The sequence below is a fragment of the Pipistrellus hanaki genome, assembly GCF_964339955.1.
Source record: "Pipistrellus hanaki genome assembly, chromosome: 13".
In the NCBI taxonomy this organism is placed as follows: Eukaryota; Metazoa; Chordata; class Mammalia; order Chiroptera; family Vespertilionidae; genus Pipistrellus; species Pipistrellus hanaki.
The window spans coordinates 31763291-31783385 of NC_140515.1; the positions used below are offsets into that span (position 1 = coordinate 31763291).

Genomic DNA, 20095 nt, shown 5'->3' on the forward strand with positions numbered 1-20095 from the left:
TCATAAATGCCAACAGGTTCAGACAAAACCAAAAAAGCCCCAAAGAAAAGGTTGTTCTCTCTAACCAAAGAAAAAGTGTAGCAGAAGAAGACAGATAACTTTTAGGCAACAGCCACTCTACTCAGATAAACACAGCGTTAGCAATTCTGGCCTCGCCCTTGTATATGCCAAAAAAGACTTAGAAGGGAGCCTCCACCTACACATTCATAAGGCTGTCTAATAAGGTACTGCAAACCCATAGCTGAGGTGATGTTACAGAAAATCAAGTGGGGAGTTGAGATTTTCATCCCCAATGGCCAGAAATGAGGACCCCTCTCACAGGGTCAGTGGAGACCACATGGGGAGCTTATATGACCACCCTCACCTGGCAGTAATGAGGAACTCTCTGCCCTGCTCACTACAGGTATCAGAATAAAATTAGTAGAAAGTCAGGATGCTCACCATTGCCCAGTAAGGTATAATAAGTCCATCTCCCCACCTAGCAATAACAGGAGGGCCCCCTCAGGTATCAATGGAAGCCAGGAGAAAACCTGGAGTTTTACCTCCAGCTGGCAGTAAGGAGGTGGTGCCTACCCATTGCCTCGATGAAGCAATGTCAGAAAACCAAATAGTCATGATAAAAAGTGCTTGAATTGTCCATTATGCACATGTATAAGTAACCTCCTCCAAAAAGAAAAATAAAAAAATAGAAAGCATAAGCAAGGAATTAGGAAAAATCCCAGTAAAGAAACAAAAGGTAAAAATAAAAAAGGAAATTCCAGAGCTAAAAAACATAACAAGTAAAAGGATCAGTGGATGGACTATTCAGCAGAATGGAGGAAAGAATACATGAACTAGAAGAGAAACAAAAACAAACAAACAAAAAAGCAGAAATGCCCAATCTGAACCAGAGAGGGAAAATAAATTAGAAACAAACAGACAAAATAACTTCAGGGATCCGTGGCACTATAAGAAAATATCTAATATCCATGTCATTGGAGTCCTGGAAGGGGGGGGGGGGGGGAGCGGTGCTGAAAAAAACACTCGAAGAAATAATGGCAGAAAAGTCCCCATTCTTTGACAAGAGACACAAACCTAAAGAATCGAGAAGTCACGTGAATATCAAACAGGATAAATTTTAAAAAGTCCATGGTAAGCTTTATACCACCTTTAACTTCTGAAAATTAGCCGAAACCGGTTTGGCTCCGCGGTAGAGCATCGGTCTGCGGACTGAAAGGTCCCAGGTTCGATTCCGGTCAAGGGCATGTACCTTGGTTGCGGGCACATCCCCAGGAGGGGGTGTGCAAGAGGCAGCTGGTTGATGTTTCTCTCTCATCGATGTTTCTAGCTCTCTATCCCTCTCCCTTCCTCTCTGTAAGAAAAATCAATAAAATATATTTAAAAAGATAAAATAAACTTCTAAAAATTAAAAACACAGAAACATATTGAAAGCAACCAGAATGACAATGGATTTTTAACAGGAAAATCAAGGAAGCCAAAGCGAAGGGCACAATATTTTTTAAGCATTGAAAAAAAAAATTGTCAACACAGAATCATATATCCAGAAAAAATTTTACTTTATGGATGAAGGGGAAATCAAGACATTCTCAGATAAAAGAAAACTAAGAGAATTTGTCACTAGAAGAACTATTTTGAAAAAAATGACTAAAGAAAAATTTTGAAACAGAAAAGAAGTGTAAAAGAAGGAACCTTAAACACCAGGAAAGAACACAAGCAAAAATGTGAGTAAATATAATGAACAACAAAATTAAAAATACAGCATAATTTTCAGTAACTAAAAGAAAAACTATTTGTGTATAAATCTAACAAAACTTGTGCAGGATTTATATTGTACAACCTCCACAATACTAATTTGGGAAATCAAAGAAAATGGAAATAAATAGAGAGACAAACTATTTATGGATTGGAAGACTCAACTAAAGATGTCAATTATCCCCAAATTGATGAACAAATTTAACTCAATTCCTATCAAAATATCAGCAGGAGTTTTTGTAACTATAGACAAAATTATTCCAAAATTTATATGGAAAATTAACAGAACTAGTGTAGTTTAAACAGTTTTGAAAAAAAAAAAAAAAGAACAATTCCTTTACCCGATTTTAAGACTTACTATATACCTACGGTAAACATGAATGTGTAGAATTGATGGGGTAGTAGAAATATAGATTTATGGAACAGAAAAGAGAACCCAGAAATGGATCCAAACAACCAGGCCCAACTGCTTTTAGATAAGGTGAAAAAGCAATTCAATGGAAGAAAGATAAACTTCTTAATAAATGGTGTGGAAGCAATTAAACCTCCAATGGCAAAACAAAACACACACAAAACAATCTCAACCTGTGTCTCATCTTTTACAAAAATTAACTACAAATGGATTATGCACTAAAATATAACACAATCCATAGAAAGTTAATTGGACTTTATCAAAATTTAAAACTTTTGCTCTGAGAAAAAAACCTGGTAAAAGGATGAAAAGACAAACTAATTAATGGGAGAAAATATTTATAAACCAGATAGCTGACAAAGCACTCATACTTAGAATATGTGTAGACCTCTCAAAACTCAACAATAAACCCCATAAACAACCCAATTAGATAATGGACAAAAGGCATAAAAAGCAATTCATGCAAGAGGATATCCACATGGCAAATAAGCACATGAAAAGATATTCAACATCATTAGCCATTAAAAAAATGCAAATTAAACCTATAATGAGATAACACTTCATATCTATCTGAATGACTATAATAATAAATAGTAACTCATCAAATGCCAGCTAGGCTGCAAAGAGACTGGATCTCTCATACATTGCAGGGGCGGGGGGGAGAGGGGGGGAATGGTACAGTCACAAAAAAAGCTTAGCAGTTTATTTAAAAAACTCAGCATGCAACTGCCATATCATTCAGCATTTGTACTCCTTGACGTTTCTATGGGCATCCCTGAGCAAGTGTGGGCCAGAAGAGAGGAAGGCCACTTCCTCCTGGCTGGCAGAGAGACGATGAAGGGGGTCAGCGAAGATCAGTGCCCTACTGCCCGGGCTGACCCAGGGGCTGTCAGCATCTGGGTGAACCACTGAGACAGCATCAGAGTAATGAGCATCCGGAGGCAGGCAGGATGGAGCACCAAGTGGCAGAGGTTGACATAGAAATACATCTCAGATGGCATGGCCAGCCCACCACATGGGAGGCTGGAGTGGGGAAGGCTGTGAGGCAGAGGGGACAGCCCAGGGCCCACACCAAAGGTGACAGGAACAATGCCAGGAAAGGTGGCCCACTGGGTGGCCCAAGTGGAGAGATAGCGAATGTTATATTTGTCATTTCGCCTCCTTAGGACTGATTCTAAGAGACATATACAAAAAAGGGCAAGGGCCAACGGGTGTTCTTTGTGCATCAGACTTACCGGCAAACAGTGCAAAATTTCTACCCCGAAGTCCACGACCTGGTGAGCCAAGAGAGGGGCTTTTGCTAATGTGCCCTCACTTTCCAAATTACTTTTTTTTTTTTCTTCCTTGCCCTTGAAATTTTGCTATTAGTATCATCAATATGCAGAAAACACTCAGGCCACACTGGGATTCACCTTCCCCCAAAATATTATATTTTAATGAAGCCCATGATCGCCCAAGTCAACCATTGCAAGGGATGTCATTGAACATGACACTCAGCTGGAACTTCGACAAATAATAATAATTTTTAAAGTTTGTGGGTTATCCTGAACTTGGCTTGATAGGCCCTCTCTCCAAACCTCTGAAAGGATGGCTCATAAAAAAGTAATTAGTTTATATAGACTGTCAAGGTTCATGGGGGACAGCTGGCCTTTGATGCCTCATCTGTGATTACAGGCAGCTACAAGATAATAAAATTGAGCTCTGAACTCATGCCAAGGTACTCGCTGATCTCGCGCCGGACCCGGTGCCAAGCAGAATAAACTATAATTGCTTGCCTGTACTCCTGTTCTTTGATTTGGATTCTCAAACGAGTCTAAGACATTTCGGACTTGCATTCATAGGCCCCAAATTCCTATTAAAGTAAAACCACTGACCTTATAAACGCTTGTTCATAATTAATATTTGTGATGAGGTCTGATTCCAGGCGCACTCAATATGGCCACTGTCATACGTCGTGAAAAAGGCGTCTGGAGAAGGGATTTGAGTCGGCATTAATGTGTCCAAGCTTGGCTATTAAATGATCTAATTACGGACAATCGGAGCTGGTTTTCAATTACCATTGATTTCACTGTGATGATCTCCAGTTACAGCTTTGCAACAGGATTCCCCTGATGCTTTCAGATTCCCAGTTCATTCTTTTCTATGCTGCCCCCTTATCTGAAATTCCTTGGGATTTTTTTTTCTCCCTAAGCTCAAACAATGCACCACGCCTTCAATATTGAAAACCATAATAGGTGATTTTTCATTTGGTCTCTTGGGTTTCCAAGGATAGTGACATACCAGCCCTGTCAGGAAAGAGAGTGAATATACAAATACAGCCATGAGGATGATTTTGTGCAAATCCAAGATCACCAGGACTACTTAGGAACGGGGGCCACAGTGAGAGACCACTCACTCTATTCCCTCCGGGCACATCAGCTTCTCTCTGGGACAGGTGCCATCCTCAGCCTGCTGACCAAGCGAAACTTTGATCTGTACATGTCACAGAAGCTCCATCAGCATCCCCCAACCTCCAACGTGGCCCCTCAGCATGCAAACAGGAAGCCAATGGGTCTACGTGCTCTTTTCTATCCAGGGAGCAAGTCCCAGTCTATAACTAGCCATTTCTTTGACCACCACCTTGAGTCAGGTGCCCACCTCAGGTCCAGTCCCAATTGGGCAAGGGAGCTCGGTCATGTGGCCTGAAATTCAACCACCGGGGCCAGTGAGTGGGAAAGTACCATAACCATGTATGTACCTCAGTTGTCAATAAGGCCATGGATGTGGAGTCCCTGAGACCCTGGGATGCCCTCAAGCTCGGAGCCTGACGGGTGTCTGTGTCTTCTGTTCTATCTCCAATAGTCGGGGGGAAATGGTGGGGCTGCTTTTGGCTTTTTTCTTCATTTTTGTTTTTCCTGTTGCTCTGTATGAGGAGCCCAGACTGTGGAGTTCTAAGTCTGACCCCTTTGTCTTCTTGCTCATACTGCAGAGTCAGGGACACTGACAGGAAGATGAATGAAGCTAAGTGTTCCCATGGAGCAAAGCCCAGACCCTGACCTCAGGAGCACTGTGCCCACTCCTGCGGAGTCCAGCACTGTGGGACGGAGCAGAACCAGGAGATGGCAAAAGTGAACGGTGGTGAACAGGGAACAGTAGAGAACCATGGACTGGGAAACCGTTCCTAGGCAACAGAATCACCCTCACAATGGGGGAACCACTTTGAGGGCAATTAACTCAGAATCTCAGAAGAATGGAAATTCCTACATTCAAGGGTGGAAATTCCACCACTCAAGCTTCCTCTTAGAGCCACCACTCAAGCTTTCTAACATAAAACTCCACTTCCCTCCTGTTGGGGTGACCAGCTCCCACTGGTAACCAGGACCTTCTTGGTTGATCGCATCCCAAGGAACTTTTAGTCAAAGGCAAACCATACTGGTTCAACTTCCTGAATGCACCTGACTCTTCAGCCTAATTGATAGAGAAAGGCCCACAAATCAACACTGGTTCTTCCTTAAACATTCGTTTGACCTGGAGCAGGGCCTCACCAGAGTCTTCTCACTAAGAAGGCCAGGGTCACTGGTGAATAGCCTCCGACCCCCATTCAGACCCTGGAGCCCAGGTCCTGCTATGGGTATTTACCTAGGACCCTCACCCTCTTCTTTTTCTTGCCTGGTCACCTCTTGCTTCTGCCTCCTCCCTCTGTGCTCTTAATCTCTCCTCCAGCCATCCCATAGCGTGCATCCCCTTAGCGCCTGGCCACTGACACAGGAGCAGCTTGCAGGAGCATACTTGAAAAGACTACAGCTGTTGCCAAAGAACCCTTTCAACCAGACTCCCACAGGGAGCTTGGGATGCCAGGACTAAGCCTGATCATGATGGAAGAGAGGCAAACAGTGGAATCCTTCAGATGAGATGGGCCATTCTACACTGACCAAGGCTAAGCTGCCTTGCAGCAAAAATACACATGACCTTCAACATGAGAGAAATTAAAATCAACAACAACAAAAGGCCAATGCAGGCAGACAGCGTCAGGAACTCTGAGAGCCAGGAAAGAGGATACTTTATGAGAAGAGAGATTTGGAAGGGGTTTTTTTACAGTTGTGAGAAAAAATTCAAGGCCAAGACCACAAACCTAGGAAGCTCCCTATTCTCCTTCCAGCAGGGTAGCTCCACCCTAGAGAGTGGCTACCTACCTACTCCATGGCTGGAGAAAGGCTTTTTTCTCTTCTCAGCAAGGCAAGGGTTTTGTGTCCCAGGCTCCTGGAGCCCAGAATTTATGTGCATGACCCCTGTCCACCTAAACGGGGCTGAGATCTGCTTCCTGACCTGGTTGGCCATCAACACACAGAGGAAGGAGCATACAATGTGAAAGGGAAACAGTGGAGTGAATGCAATGCCCGTGGTGGGGTAACCAAGAAAGGGGCCCAAATACGCCCCTAACACCATACATTCAGTGTGGAGGCTGGCAGCTGCCAAGCTGGCAGAAGACAACCAAGGAATTTAAGCCAAACTAATACTCTAATTCCAGAGTTATGGATATGGCAGGTCTTTCTTTCTCCAAGTCTTCTGGCAGGCCCTGCAGCACCAGCAGCATCAGGACCATACGTGTGGTCCAAAACACCTTGTTGATCCTAGAGACTAAAACCGGAAACTTTCATTGTCACCCTCCCCAAAGATGACAGCACCAACCTGACCGAGTCTTCTGACTTCCTTACTGGTTGTTGTGCCCTCACCCCTCAACATTTTTTGTTTTTTGTTGTAGGCTTTTTGTTTTTTTTTTGTTTTATTTTGTTTTTGGTTAATCCTCGCACAATGATGTTTTTCCGTCAATTCTCAGAAAAAGTGGAAAGTGGGAGGGAGGAGAAGAGACAGAAAGAGAAACATCGATGTGAGAGAAACACATAGATTAGTTGTTTCCCACACATGCCCTGACCAGGACTGAGGGTTGAGCCTGCAATTGAGGTACATGCCCTTGACCAGAATCGAACCTGGGATCTTTCAGTCTGTGGGGCAGACACCCTATCCCCTGAGCCAATCTGGCTAGGGCAGTGGTCAGCAAACTCATTAGTCATCTGAGCCAAATATCATCAGTACAATGATTGAAATTTCTTTTGAGAGCCAATTTTTTAAACTTAAACTTCTTCTATGCCACTTCTTCAAAATGGACTCGCCCAGGCCGTGGTATAATATTTTGTGGAAGAGCCACACTCAAGGGGCCAAAGAGCTGCATGTGGCTCACGAGCTGCAGTTTCTCGACCACGGGCGTAGGGCGATATTGTTCAGCTTTAAAGAAACTTCTGTATTACTTCGATGAGTTCTCAAATCGAATCTTGCCTACAGCTGGAAGCCCTTAGGTCACAGTCACCATAGTGACGGGGAGCATTCGTCATAGGCTGCAGCCTGAAGCCTGCAGAGCCGGGACTGAGGGCTCCACCTCAGGCCGCAAACAGGTGTGGGCGCCGAGTCTGGTTCTCACTTCCCTGTCTAATCTGAACCTCACCATCTGCTCAAAAATTGGGCAATCACAGATCATATCAACAAAAACATTCAACAACACAATCTAATTTGTCACTGAAAATAGAACACATTTGTTTACTCACTATCTTTGAATTAAATCATAAACATAAAATATTGACTCCCATATTTGTATGAGAAAGATATCTCAAAGTTGCTTATGGCAGAATGATTTCTAAAAATGGAAAAAATATTGCAAACAATCTAAATATACAAAAATAGTGAAATGGTTAAATAAACTGTGATACAACTATATGATGTATAATTATGGCTACACCGCAGTAATATTTTTGAATATGTTCTAGTCAGCTGGGAACATACCTATGGAAGTGAAAACACAAAGACTCTGGGCCATATATCCTTTGATCCAAATTAATAAGAACTATGATCTATATATGAACAAAAAAAAATCTAGCAGGGTTTTAGAAGTGAGGGTTGATTTTGTTTTATTCTGTATTCTTCTTAGTAATTTTCACATGTACATGAATGAATAGACACTTGCTCATGTCTTCCTGCTTCCCATTTATTCTTGATTCAAAAAAACAACAACACAAAACTCAAAAATGTTGAGAGGTGAGGGGTCCAAGACAGTGCCCAGGTCTGAACCTGATTCTCTGCAGGCCCTGCTATGGCGTGGCCTCTGAGGCCCAGTGAATGCGCAGAGAGCAGCATGGGATACCAGGGAGCACCCTGCCTCTGGTCCTCAGAATGATCCCTAACACAAAGCAGGACACATTTGCTGGGAGGCTGATAGAGATGGCTCCTCTGCTGCCAGGATCAGCACTCAGAGGGCCACGAGGCAGGCCAGACAGAAGAAGGCTGGGTCCAGGAAGGTGGTCCTGAGATTGCTGGACGGGAGAGTGAGGCCCAGATGTGGTTAGTCTATTGTCTCCCACATGGAACTCAGTCATAGACCTCTTTTATGGTTTTTGCCACTGCCACAAACTACCTAAACATGTATTCTCTTACCTTATTCTCTAAATGGGGGTTTTAAAAAAATTTTCAAATGAATTTATTTAAAAGAGAATACTGAAATGCCAGCAATACTTGCCTCAAGTAGAAAGTACCCTAAGCAAAATACAGCAGAATATTAAAACTCTAGCTGGATGCTGTATGGAATGTTATGAGACTGAGCTTGCCTTTTTGTCAATAAGAGAGATTAACAAGTGTTTGAGAAGTGTTGAAGACTTCCGGAACATCCCACACTGCACCTTTCTTCCTGACATAATTAGAAAGATGGGAAAAGAACTTAAAAGGGAACTTAAAATGGGATTCACCATTCTTTAACTCTATATCCAGGTACATATAAGTCTTCTAATGCCAATGAGCTATGTCTCACACACACGGGGCAATTGGTGAGGGAGAAAGAAGGCAGGATTTGGAGATGGAGGGTCTGTAACTGAGGGACAGAGCTGATCCATTCTCAGCTAGAACAGTCACTTAATTTCTCTCTAAGTCTCAATGTTCTCATTTGCAAAACAGAATCACTGGCCTGCCTGTTTCACAGGGTTGGTGTGAGACTGGGATGCAATATTGTGTGTGCAGCAACTGGCACACATATGTGTGTCTCTGTGTGTGTACATGTGTGTGTTCATTAATAAAAGGACATGTGGTTTGCAGTAATCTAAAAGTATATCTTGCAACTAATAAATTATTCCACAGGGAAAAATTATAGGTAAAATATAAGGAAATTTATTTCCAAATATTTATAGAGGTTTGCACAAGTCACAAACGAGTTTCCCCTACTTTACTTAACTGACTGTCACCACATTGCCACACAACCCAGCAATCTAGGCAACATAGCTTGATGGCGATTGCATCAAGCCAATGGGTGACTGTATCAAGCCTTTAGATCAAACTCCGGTTACTTTTCTCCTTTTCTTAATGTCATTATTGCAGATTATAGTCATATCGCTATAATCAATTTGAAATGAATAAAACACAGTGGCTCATTGCTGGTAATAAGAACTATGATTCCTCTGATTATCCCATTATCACTGTGAAGATTATCAGAATTATGATATATCAGCCAGCTCCTGGCTTCCAGAAAGTGCTTTTGGCACTTTGCATTCTTTTCTTATTTAACCCACATATTAATCCGGGAAGAAGCACTGTGTTTATTCCCTATTTAAGTATGAGGAAACTGATCTGCATAGGAGTTCAGTAATGTATCTGGGGCCATACAGCTAGTCAATGGCAGAGCCTAAATGTAAAACCATGGGCATCTGGTCAACCAGCTGTTCACAACCAGCATTCCCTTCTCACCATGAGAAACCATGGCGCTGCAAGCCCTCAGGGATAGTCTATGCCATCAGGCACCTGTGGGGCCAAAGCACACACAAGGGCCCTGGACAGGTCCCAAGACGGGGGCAGAAAAATGTGCAGAACGAGGACAGATGGAGTTAATCATGCAGAAAAAAGCACCTCCTGCTGCAACCTGCCCATCAAGCCAGGCCAAACCATGTCCCAGGAAATTTCCTGGGCAGCCTTCGGAGAGGCACCCAGCCCGAAACGCCAGCCAATGAAGCGTTTCATTCTCTGCAGCCCTGTCTTCACAAAAGACAAGCCCAGACCGACCCAATGTGGACAAATGAATAGTTCTATTTTCTCTGAGCAGCAGTCTAATTTCCTTCCAATTTTAAAGTCTCCACAATTTCCTAACAGGCCTCTGTGGGGCTCAAGTAGAAATTAATAAGTTCAAAATGTACCCAATTTGCTTTCATTATCTTTTTTTTTTTTTTTTTTTTTTTTGCCATGCAGTGGATAGACTTTTCATTATCACTCAATCTGTATCTGATTCTTTTAGAAGGTCATGTCCACTGGGCTCAGACACTGGGTTGAGAACTGAATCAGGTCTGATGGACTTAACGGAGGTCTGAGGGAAGTCTCATTGATTAAGAGCCGGTGCCTCCATTAATCAGGTGGGGCAGGTACAAAGGTAATATATATACATACATAGGAAAAGGAAAAGGGACTCAGAGCAGGTAGAGAGATGCAGCCCCACAGCTGGCCTGCTCCGGGATGCTGAGCAAGTGTCAGGGTCTCTCTGTGATCCAGATGTCTTATCTGTGAGACAGGCAGAGATAAGTATCTAGAAAAGAAAACTAAACTTGATTAAACGTCTACGTCTTGAATCACTACAACATGCATCAAAGACAGTCTAAATTTAATCCACACAGCAACCCTGGAAAGCTTATATTATTTTACAGATGAAGACTCCTGTAATTGGTGATTCCATTATATTGTCACTAAATCACTTGCTTGTGTACCATTAAAGGGAATGTAAACTGTACAGCCACTAAAGAAAATAGTATGGAGGTTCCTTAAAAAGTTATAGAGCTACCATAGAATCCATAAAATCAGGATAGCAAACAGATATCAATGCTCCTCCAATTTCACTGCAGCATTATTCCCAATAGCCAAGATATGAAAACAGCCTAAGTGCCTGCCCACAGATGGAAGGATATCAGCGTATATGTGAATGCAATGGAATTCTATTCAGGCAAGAGAAAGAAGAAAATCCTGCCATTTGTTACAATATAGATGGACCACGTTGAGGGTATTATGCTCAGTGAAATGAGCCACAGAGATAGACAAATACTGCATGGTGCCACTTATATATAGGTTCTTTTATATGGCATCACTTACATGTGGTATCACTATTATGTGGAATCACTTATATCGCATATATGTTATCACTTATATGTGGATTCACTTATAAATGGAATCAGGTTTGAAAGCCAAATTCACAGACACAAAAAAGTAAAATAGAGGTGACCAGGAGGGTAGGGGACATAGGGCGATGTTGATCAAAGGGGGAAAAGGTTCAGATATAAGACGACTACGTTTGGGGAATCTAATGCATAGCATGATGACTATAGTTAACAACACTGAGTTTGATACTTGAAAATTGCTAAGAGAGAATATCTTAAATGTTCTCACCACACAAACACATACACATAGTGGTAATTATGTGATGTGATGGATGTGTTAGGTAAGGCTATGGTTTAATCATTTTACAATAGTATACTTATCAAATCAATACATTATATACTTTAAACTTACACAATGTTATATGTTGATTATATCTCAAGATGAAGAAAAGAATTTTAAATTATAGAATATTAATTTAATAGGAAGGCATTCATCCACTTAATCAGCTGCAGAACAGTATTTAATTAAATGGTGTATTTTCATTTTTTAGTGGAAAAAATAAATTATAATATTGATTCTAAAGTAGGAAAAAAGTAGAATAATGAGTGGAAGGGAATACACTAAAATGTTAACAGAAGCTCTAGGGATAAGGAAACATTTTTCATACTTTCCTTGGTGCTTTGCTATATTTTTCACATTTCCTACAATAAACACTTATTATTGTCAAAATCTGGAGCTACATAATACAAATTATTTTAAATCCCTGCATTTATATACAAAATGGAATCATGCTTTTTTATTTAAACAAATGACACTCTACATAGAAATTTTTCTAAGGGAGAAGTGGAAATCACAAGAAAAAACAAATAAACAAAAATAATACAAATGGAGCCATCGCCCCCAAAGCTTCTAGCTCACTTCACAGGCTAAATTGGAAATGCAGACCGGTGGGAAAGGGGTGGGAAGGGACAGAATACAAGAGCAGTTGATAAGGGGGAAGAGGGGGCTAGAGGCTGCAGTTGACTTCATGGAGTGATGGAGCTGGCAGATATGAATTTTCCAATTTTATGAGAACGATAGGGATCTGAAATAAATCTGTATTTTTCTTTTTAAGATAAATGTTTTAAAATAAGCGCTTGCAGCATAGATGGATGGCTAGTGCCTGTGTTCCACCTTAGCGCTAATCATAAATAACATGGAGAAAAACAGCTCTGGCCATTTTAAAAAGCATCTTTATTTTTTGCTCTTAAGAGCTCAGAAGATTATAGTTTGATGCATTAAGCAAGATTTTTTTTTTTAATACAGCGGCAACTATCAGGGGTAATATAGAAATTGCCTTCAGATGAAAATAACGAGTCGGGGCTAAGTTTAGAAGTTAAACCTTCATTTCGAGACGTGCCTGGAAATCCATGGGCACATACGATGGTTTGAACACAAATTCAAGTTTAATGGCATCTGGTAGGTTTGTGATTTAAGGAAAGCCTTTGGTGATGCTTCAGGTAAAACTGATAATTGTCTTTGAGGCCTACCCCCAAAGAAGGTAAGTGATCTTCTGTAAATCCAAACATTCAAAGATCAGATTCGCTTGAAATGGTTCTACTCCACCCCCACCCCCACCTCCCCATCCCCATTTTGGTCTGTACATTGGAAAGCATATCAATGGACAGCGGGACAGTTTTTCAACCACTTTCATTTCCTAGCTCACTAAATGATGAAACAGGCTACACTGAGGGCAAACATAACAATCAGACACACCCCTCACATCCCTTAAAGAGCTAACTAGCCTCACTACACTAACGTGGCTTAACAGCACCCATTTGCTCACCATTTACAGTGTCACTGGTTTACTCCCCTGTGTTTTAAACAGGGACCACACAATGGGATGGGAAGGTGGCTGAGAGGGCCTGCTGGGTGGAAGGAGCTCTGCACAGGGCTGTGGGGTAGCAGAGGTGGGGGGAGCCAGGAGCACATGGCATGTCTGGAGAGGGAAGTCGCAACTCGGCTCTGCATTCTGACCTGATTCATCAAAATAAACCAGGATCCTCCTTTTTTTAGGCTCAATCTCCCAATCGCTAAAGGTTATGTCTGATTTTTTTAAGCACACGGTGTATGCCAAACCCAACGTGTTCCTAACCCAAGTGTTTTTTGCTCGTGTTTGTTTGAAAATCTCATTTCCGGGGATTGTAGAATTGCTGATTAACCCCAACACCATTTAGTTATGTCCAAGAAAGTGATGAGTTGGAAGTCTCAGGCTGGCAGAGGGGTTGGGGAAGACACCTCGTCTTTTGTGGAAAAATCAACGTGGGATTTATCCTTCCCAATAGAATCTGGTTGAACTGAGACTCAGGATGGCGGGAGGATGAATGGAAATAACAACTCCACACACCATGGAAGCCACAGGCAGGTGGCCGAGGTGGTTATCATTCAACATAAAATCAGGATAAAGCCTTCTTCTGAGAGCGCCCATGCTCTGCAAGAATGCCTATGGGTTTATCTTCACATAAGGCCGAATTTGCCCAATTTAACCCTCCCCTCGCTCCTCACTTTATAATATTCTGTAATGAAAAAAGGCCCTTCACAAAGCTTATCTCTTCAAAGTGCAAAAGAACCGATTTTTTTTTTCTGCCCAAGGAGCTCATAATGTAGCAGACAAACTGTCAGAAAAAATAGACTTCATCATGGTGAAAACCTCAGCCCGGCACCCATCTATCATAAAGCAATCTTCTAGAAATCTTGAAAACCTTCATTAAATTTCCTGTCTGTCTCCTGACAGTTATAAAATGTTAACAATATTACTCATGATGCAGGCATCTTCAGGAATTCTTTGTTCAGTCTCTCCACCCCCTGCCATCACCCATCCCCTTCTCTTTGCCAAAAATGGGTGGAAACATGAGACATGGCCGTACTCTTCGCACCCCCCACCTGGGACCTGGACTTTGCAGGCCAGAGAGGAAGGAGTCGTAGGCTTGAAGACAATGAGAAGGCTCTCTGCCCACATGCTGCCCACTGCGAAATGGCACTGCCTTTGGGCTCCTCCTCCAAACGCAATACCCACTTTGAAGCTCAAGGGCACAGCTCTGTCCTACATTTAGCAAATATTTCCTAGCCTTTTTTCTTTCCCTTTGCTCTTGCCAATCTACCGAGCTACAAGTTTTCACCTGACCAGGATATATGGGTAGTGGGTCATCTTTCTAGAGACGATTCCCCTATGGAACTTACTGGCCCAACTTTTCCAACTTCCAGGGACCCCTTCAGCAATACACCACCTCTCAGAAGAAGAATCAATAAGCATCTTGCATGGGAAGTGACACCAAGGACAAAAACTACATGGAGACACAGAATCCACACCAGAAATCAGAAGAGGCAGACAGCTTTGGAATAGCAGGCTGACCTCTAAGACGCACAGCAGAGAGACAGCAGCTATAAAGCTGGAGCCTGGGCCTTGTGAGGTCCCCAGCTCATCTCCACGACGAGCCCAGCCCAGCCAGGCTAAGCCATCGCCTTACCTGCGAAAGGAACCGGTGCATCTTTGTCCAGAGCGACCAGCGGCGGGTCCAAAATGACTGTATCGTTGTTCTCAGTAATGACTCCATGATACGATGTCTCGATCCATGGCTTGTGCTTGTTGACTAAGGGAGGAAAAAAGATTGACATTTAAGATCATCATTTGAATAAGTAATCCATAATAATAATATTAATAACATTAATATTGTATATGTATCTAGTCCTAGGCTCTCATTCAACCACCTTAAAGCATGTTAAGTCTCATTTTATAGCCATGGATGCTCCAGAGAAGTAAAGAGGTGCAACAGTTCACTCCAGGCACATAGAAAGTAAGGTCAGCACCGAGATGCAAACACAGTTTGTGGCTGTAAAAGGTCATGGTTTACCTGATCACAACCCCATTATTTCTCTTTTTGATAGAAATTGTCAAAAATTTATTAAAAGCTTCCATTCTCACAACTACCATCTATTAATAGATGTTTCAGAGTTTAAGTCCATGATCAATCAACAGACTAGCAGAATATGTCTCTGTGGTAGAATGTCTAACCATATTTCTGACTTCAGCCTAACGTGACCCACAATTAGAAATGGGTACTGCATTTCATATACATACATGTATGTATAAGTACCAACATATCTATAAAGATAGAACAAACATTTGAATATTTCCTAATCATTTAAAGACTGTGTTATCTAAATTATCCAACAATTTAAGTTTCTCTTCAATATATTGACTAGATCAGTGGCCGGCAAACCTTGGCTCTCGAGCCACTTGAGTGTGGCTCTTCCACAAAATACCATGTGCAGGCATGCACATACAGTGCAATTGAAACTTTGTGGCCCATGTGCAGAAGTTGGTTTTCGGACTGGGCGAGTCTATTTTGAAGAAGTGGCCTTAGAACACTCAAGGGGCCAAAGAGCCACATGCGGTTTGCCGACCACTGGACTAGATAAATGATATATTATCTAATGAACAATTAATACACTTAAAATACAGATTAAATATACATTACTGGTTGAATTGTGTCCCCAAAAACATAGGTTGGGGTTCTAACTCCCTGTACCTTGAACTATGACTTGTTTGGAAATAGGGTCTTTCTGGAGGTAATCAAGTTACAATGAGGTCATTAGGGGGAGACCCAATCTAAAATGACTGGTGTCCTTATACAAAGGGAACATTTCAGCACAGAGATAGACATGGGTACAGGGAGCGCAATGGGAAGACTGGAGTTGTGCTGTCACAAGTCAAGCCACCAGCAGCCAGGAGATAGCGTTCTGAGCAAGTATGGCCCTGCTGACAAGCTGGTTTGAGACTTCTGGCCTCTAGAACTGTGAGACAGTACATTTCCGTTTTCCTCAGCCACCTAGTCTGTGGTACTTAGTGAAGGCAGCTCTAGAAAATGAATACAAGACACTTACAGTCAACAGTGACTAATGAAGGGTCCACAATTACAATGAGATGTGCCCTTAGTAGTGTAATATTCTTGTGTGAAAAGCGTAACTGATGAATATTCCATTTCTGCCAACTCCATCACCTTTATTTGGTCCTGGCCGCACTATCTCCTATCCAGATAGCAGCCATGACTGGCTTTCAAGTAAGAAGTCTTGCCCCACCCTAATTTTACACACTGGCATCCTGAGTGACCTTTCTAAAATGTTAAACAGTTTACTCAACTCTGAGTGCCTCAGTTTGACCTTTTATTCCCCACATAATCTCGGGTGCAGAGTAGGTACTTTAGAAACAAAAAACGGGTACAGGGAGCTCTAAAATAATCAACAGGATCCTGATGCCAAACCTCATCCCCTGCTTCACAGTTTATAAGTGTCATCAGCCCTAGCTGGTTTGGCTCAGTGGATAAAGCATTGGCCTGCGGACTAAAGGGTCTCAGGTTTGATTCTAGTCAAGGGCATGTACCTTGGTTGCAGGCACATCCCCAATAGGAGAAGTGCAGGAGGCAACTGATCGATGTTCCTCTCTCATCGATGTTTCTAACTCTTTAATCCTCTCCCTTTCTCTGTTAAAAAAATCAATACAATATATATTTTTTAAAATAAATAAAAGTGTCATCACACACATAATGCTCCACAAGACAACCTGAGAGGTAGATGTGATTATTATAAACCAATGAAGATACTATTTCCACGGGTGTGACTTTCCAAGATGACCACAGCATTAATAACCAATAGTTGAGAAAAACAAAAACTCTTCCATACTCCATATCCAAAAAGCACACACACACACATTCATATTGTTATACATATTCTAATATATAACACCCATTTTAATATCATATACATATACATATAGATATATGTGTGTGTGTGTGTGTGTGTGTGTGTGTGTGTGTGTTTTAATACATATTTTTCAGTAAACATGGCAAAGCAAGAGCTTCTAGATTTGAGAACGGCCTCACTGCAATGGCTCTTGTTCCTCAACCTGAGCCACCTTTGTGCTCCTTCTCACCTATTCCACAGCTTTTATGAACTAACCCAGAGGTAGTTTAGTGGGGCAGGGACCTATGCCTTGCTATGCTCAGGTCTTGTCCACTAGTGTCCATTTCTGCTGATTGAATCATTCCCAGGGCAGACAGCGGCTCTGTCTAAAGCAGGTCTGAAAGGGGCCACATACTCATCCATGCTCACTGGTTGGTATTTAATTCGGTGCTTCATTATGGGCCCAAAATAATTACAGCCACCTGGGGTGTCCCCACTCCTTTGCTTTTTTATTAGCCATCGCCACAAATGCGATGTAAATAATTTGCAGCTGTTGAGAGAAATAATATTTTTCCCCCCTTTCATTAAAGCTACGGGCCTATTTATTAGAAATATGGCCAGAGAATATGCCAGGAGCTCACCCAGCATTTCAGATTCATTGTGCCACTTGGCTCAGTGGCAGACCACAGAATCCAGTCACAGTTGCTGGGTTTCAGCCACGACTTAGCCACTTCGGGGCTGGTCCTTTGCAAACCAGTTGGCCACAAAGACTTTTTACTCTCCCACCTGTAAAATGGGGAATACAACACCACTCACGGGGTTGTCATGTCACTCAGATGGGCTGGGCACACACTGTAATGTTCCATTACTCAGACCCACCAATCTGCTCTCTGGGCAGCGACAGTGTCTGCAGGAGAGGTGATTAGAGACCTTAAAGGTGAGGTCCCGCCCCCTTTTAGTGGGAATGGGTTTCTTTCCTTCTATCTACAGCCTGCCTCTCTTTTCTCCTGTCACTACTACAGCTATTTGAATGCCTATCATATATTAGACATTTTGCATGCATTAATTAATCCTCACAACTTTATTAGCATCTCATTTTGCAGATAGGAACTGAGGCTCAGCATGATTTAAATGTTCCCATTTTAGAAAATATGAATGTAACATTCCTAAAATGTTCTCATGTCTTTCCCGCTTTGATTATATATATATTTTTAAATCTTCACATAAGGACATATATGTTTTTATCCTCACTGAGGATATGTTTTTATTGATTTTAAAGAGATAAGAAGGTCAGAGGGTGGGGGAGAAAAACATCGATTGATTGCCTCAGTCTAGCCTGCACCCTCTCCAATCTGGGACCCCTCGGGGGGATGTCCAATTAATTTCCGACAAAGTTTCCAATATAATTCAATGAAGGAAAAGGATGGTATTGCCATTAAATGTTGCTGGAAAAATTAGAACCATATCCAAAATTACTTTTTTCAATCCTACTGCACAATCATATATAGACATCATCTCTACATGGATTTTGGTCCTATACACAGGAGTTAAATGATTAAAAAAAGCATAGTAAAAAAATCTTAATAAATTTGGTTAGGCAAAGATTTAAAGGGGCAAAATAAGCATGAACCATGAAAGATAAAATTGATACATAAAAATTATAAATATCTAATTTTTTAAAAATCACACTTAGAAAATATTTTTAAAACTGCAGACTGGAAGAAAATATTTGCAAAACATAACTCTTAAAAGATTTTTACCCATGCATATAAAGAACTCTTGCAGCTCAATAATAAGACAAATAATCTGTTAAAAATGGCAAAAAAAAAAGACCTGTTACCAAAGTAAATATATGATCAGCAAATAAGAACATGAATAGATACTCAATATCATTCGTCTTCAAGGATATGCAAACACATCATGGAATACCAGCACCCCTCACTAAATGGTTAAAGTAAGACTGGCAATCCCAAGTTCTGATGATGATGTGAAGTAACTAATTCGTTTGCTGGTAAGAATGTAAAAGAAGACATTTTGGAAGATGTTTTAGAACTTTGGAAAATAGTTTAGCAATTTCTTGTAAAATGACTCAGCAATTCTAGCCCTAGAATCTATCCAAGAGAACTGAAAACAAGAATTACACAACAAGACTTGTATGTAAATGTTTGTAGAATTTTGATTCAAAATAGTGCCAAGCTGGACACTAAAATGAACTAGTGAAAAGATAAACAAATTTCAGTATGTCCCTATAATGGACACACATTCAGCCATCACAATATATCAACTATTGATTCATACAACAAAGTGGATGAATACCCAGAGCATTTTGCTGGTGAAATGAAGTGAAAGAAGTCAGATACAAAAGACTACATGCTGTATGATGACATTCATATGACATTCTAAAAAATACCAAAGGATAAGGACAGATAACGGATCAGTAGTTGCTAGGGCCTGGGGGCGGGGTATGCTTGTAAGTGGGCACAGGGGAACTTTCTAAGATGCTGGAACTGTCCTGTATCTTTTTTGTTGTTGTTGTCCTGCATCTTGATTGTGGTGATGGGTACACTTGTCTGCCTTTGTCCACCTTATCAATCTGACATTCCAAAATTTTATTATGTGTGAATTATACCTCAATTAATATGGGGCAAGAATAAAGTCCTCATTCTCAAGGGACTCTCAGACTAGAGAGGGATCCATGATAAGGAAGTCATATAGTGATAACCTATGACAGGAGGCCAGTAAGAAGAGGAAAAGCAGAGTACTATGGAAAAAGAGAGGAAAAGCACCAACCCAGATGGTAATCCAGAATTACTTCCTGGAAAAAGTAGATTCTAAGTCATGAGCAATAGGAATTAATGTCCGATAAAGGATGTGGAGAATCCCAGACAGAGGAACATGCAGAGACACAGGCCCAATAGGAAAAGCACCTGGTTCACCGTGGGGGGAAATGTGAACAGACCCATTTGCTGGAGAACAAAGTTTGATGGACAAAGCCAGACAAGGGGCTGGACAGATAGGTAGCATCTACATCACCCAGGGTTCACTGGCAAGCACAGAATCATCCAG

General features: G+C 41.5%; 1 protein-coding gene across 1 annotated transcript in view; it reads right to left on the reverse strand.

The window, feature by feature from the left end:
- The window catches only part of CLSTN2 (calsyntenin 2), a 908802-nt gene that overhangs the window by 686574 nt on the left and 202133 nt on the right, over nt 1–20095 (reverse strand). Inside the window, exon 2 of the mRNA XM_084901767.1 lies at nt 14818–14940. Within this exon, the coding sequence (XP_084757893.1) occupies nt 14818–14940 (123 nt within the window). The remainder of the gene's footprint in view (nt 1–14817; nt 14941–20095) is intronic.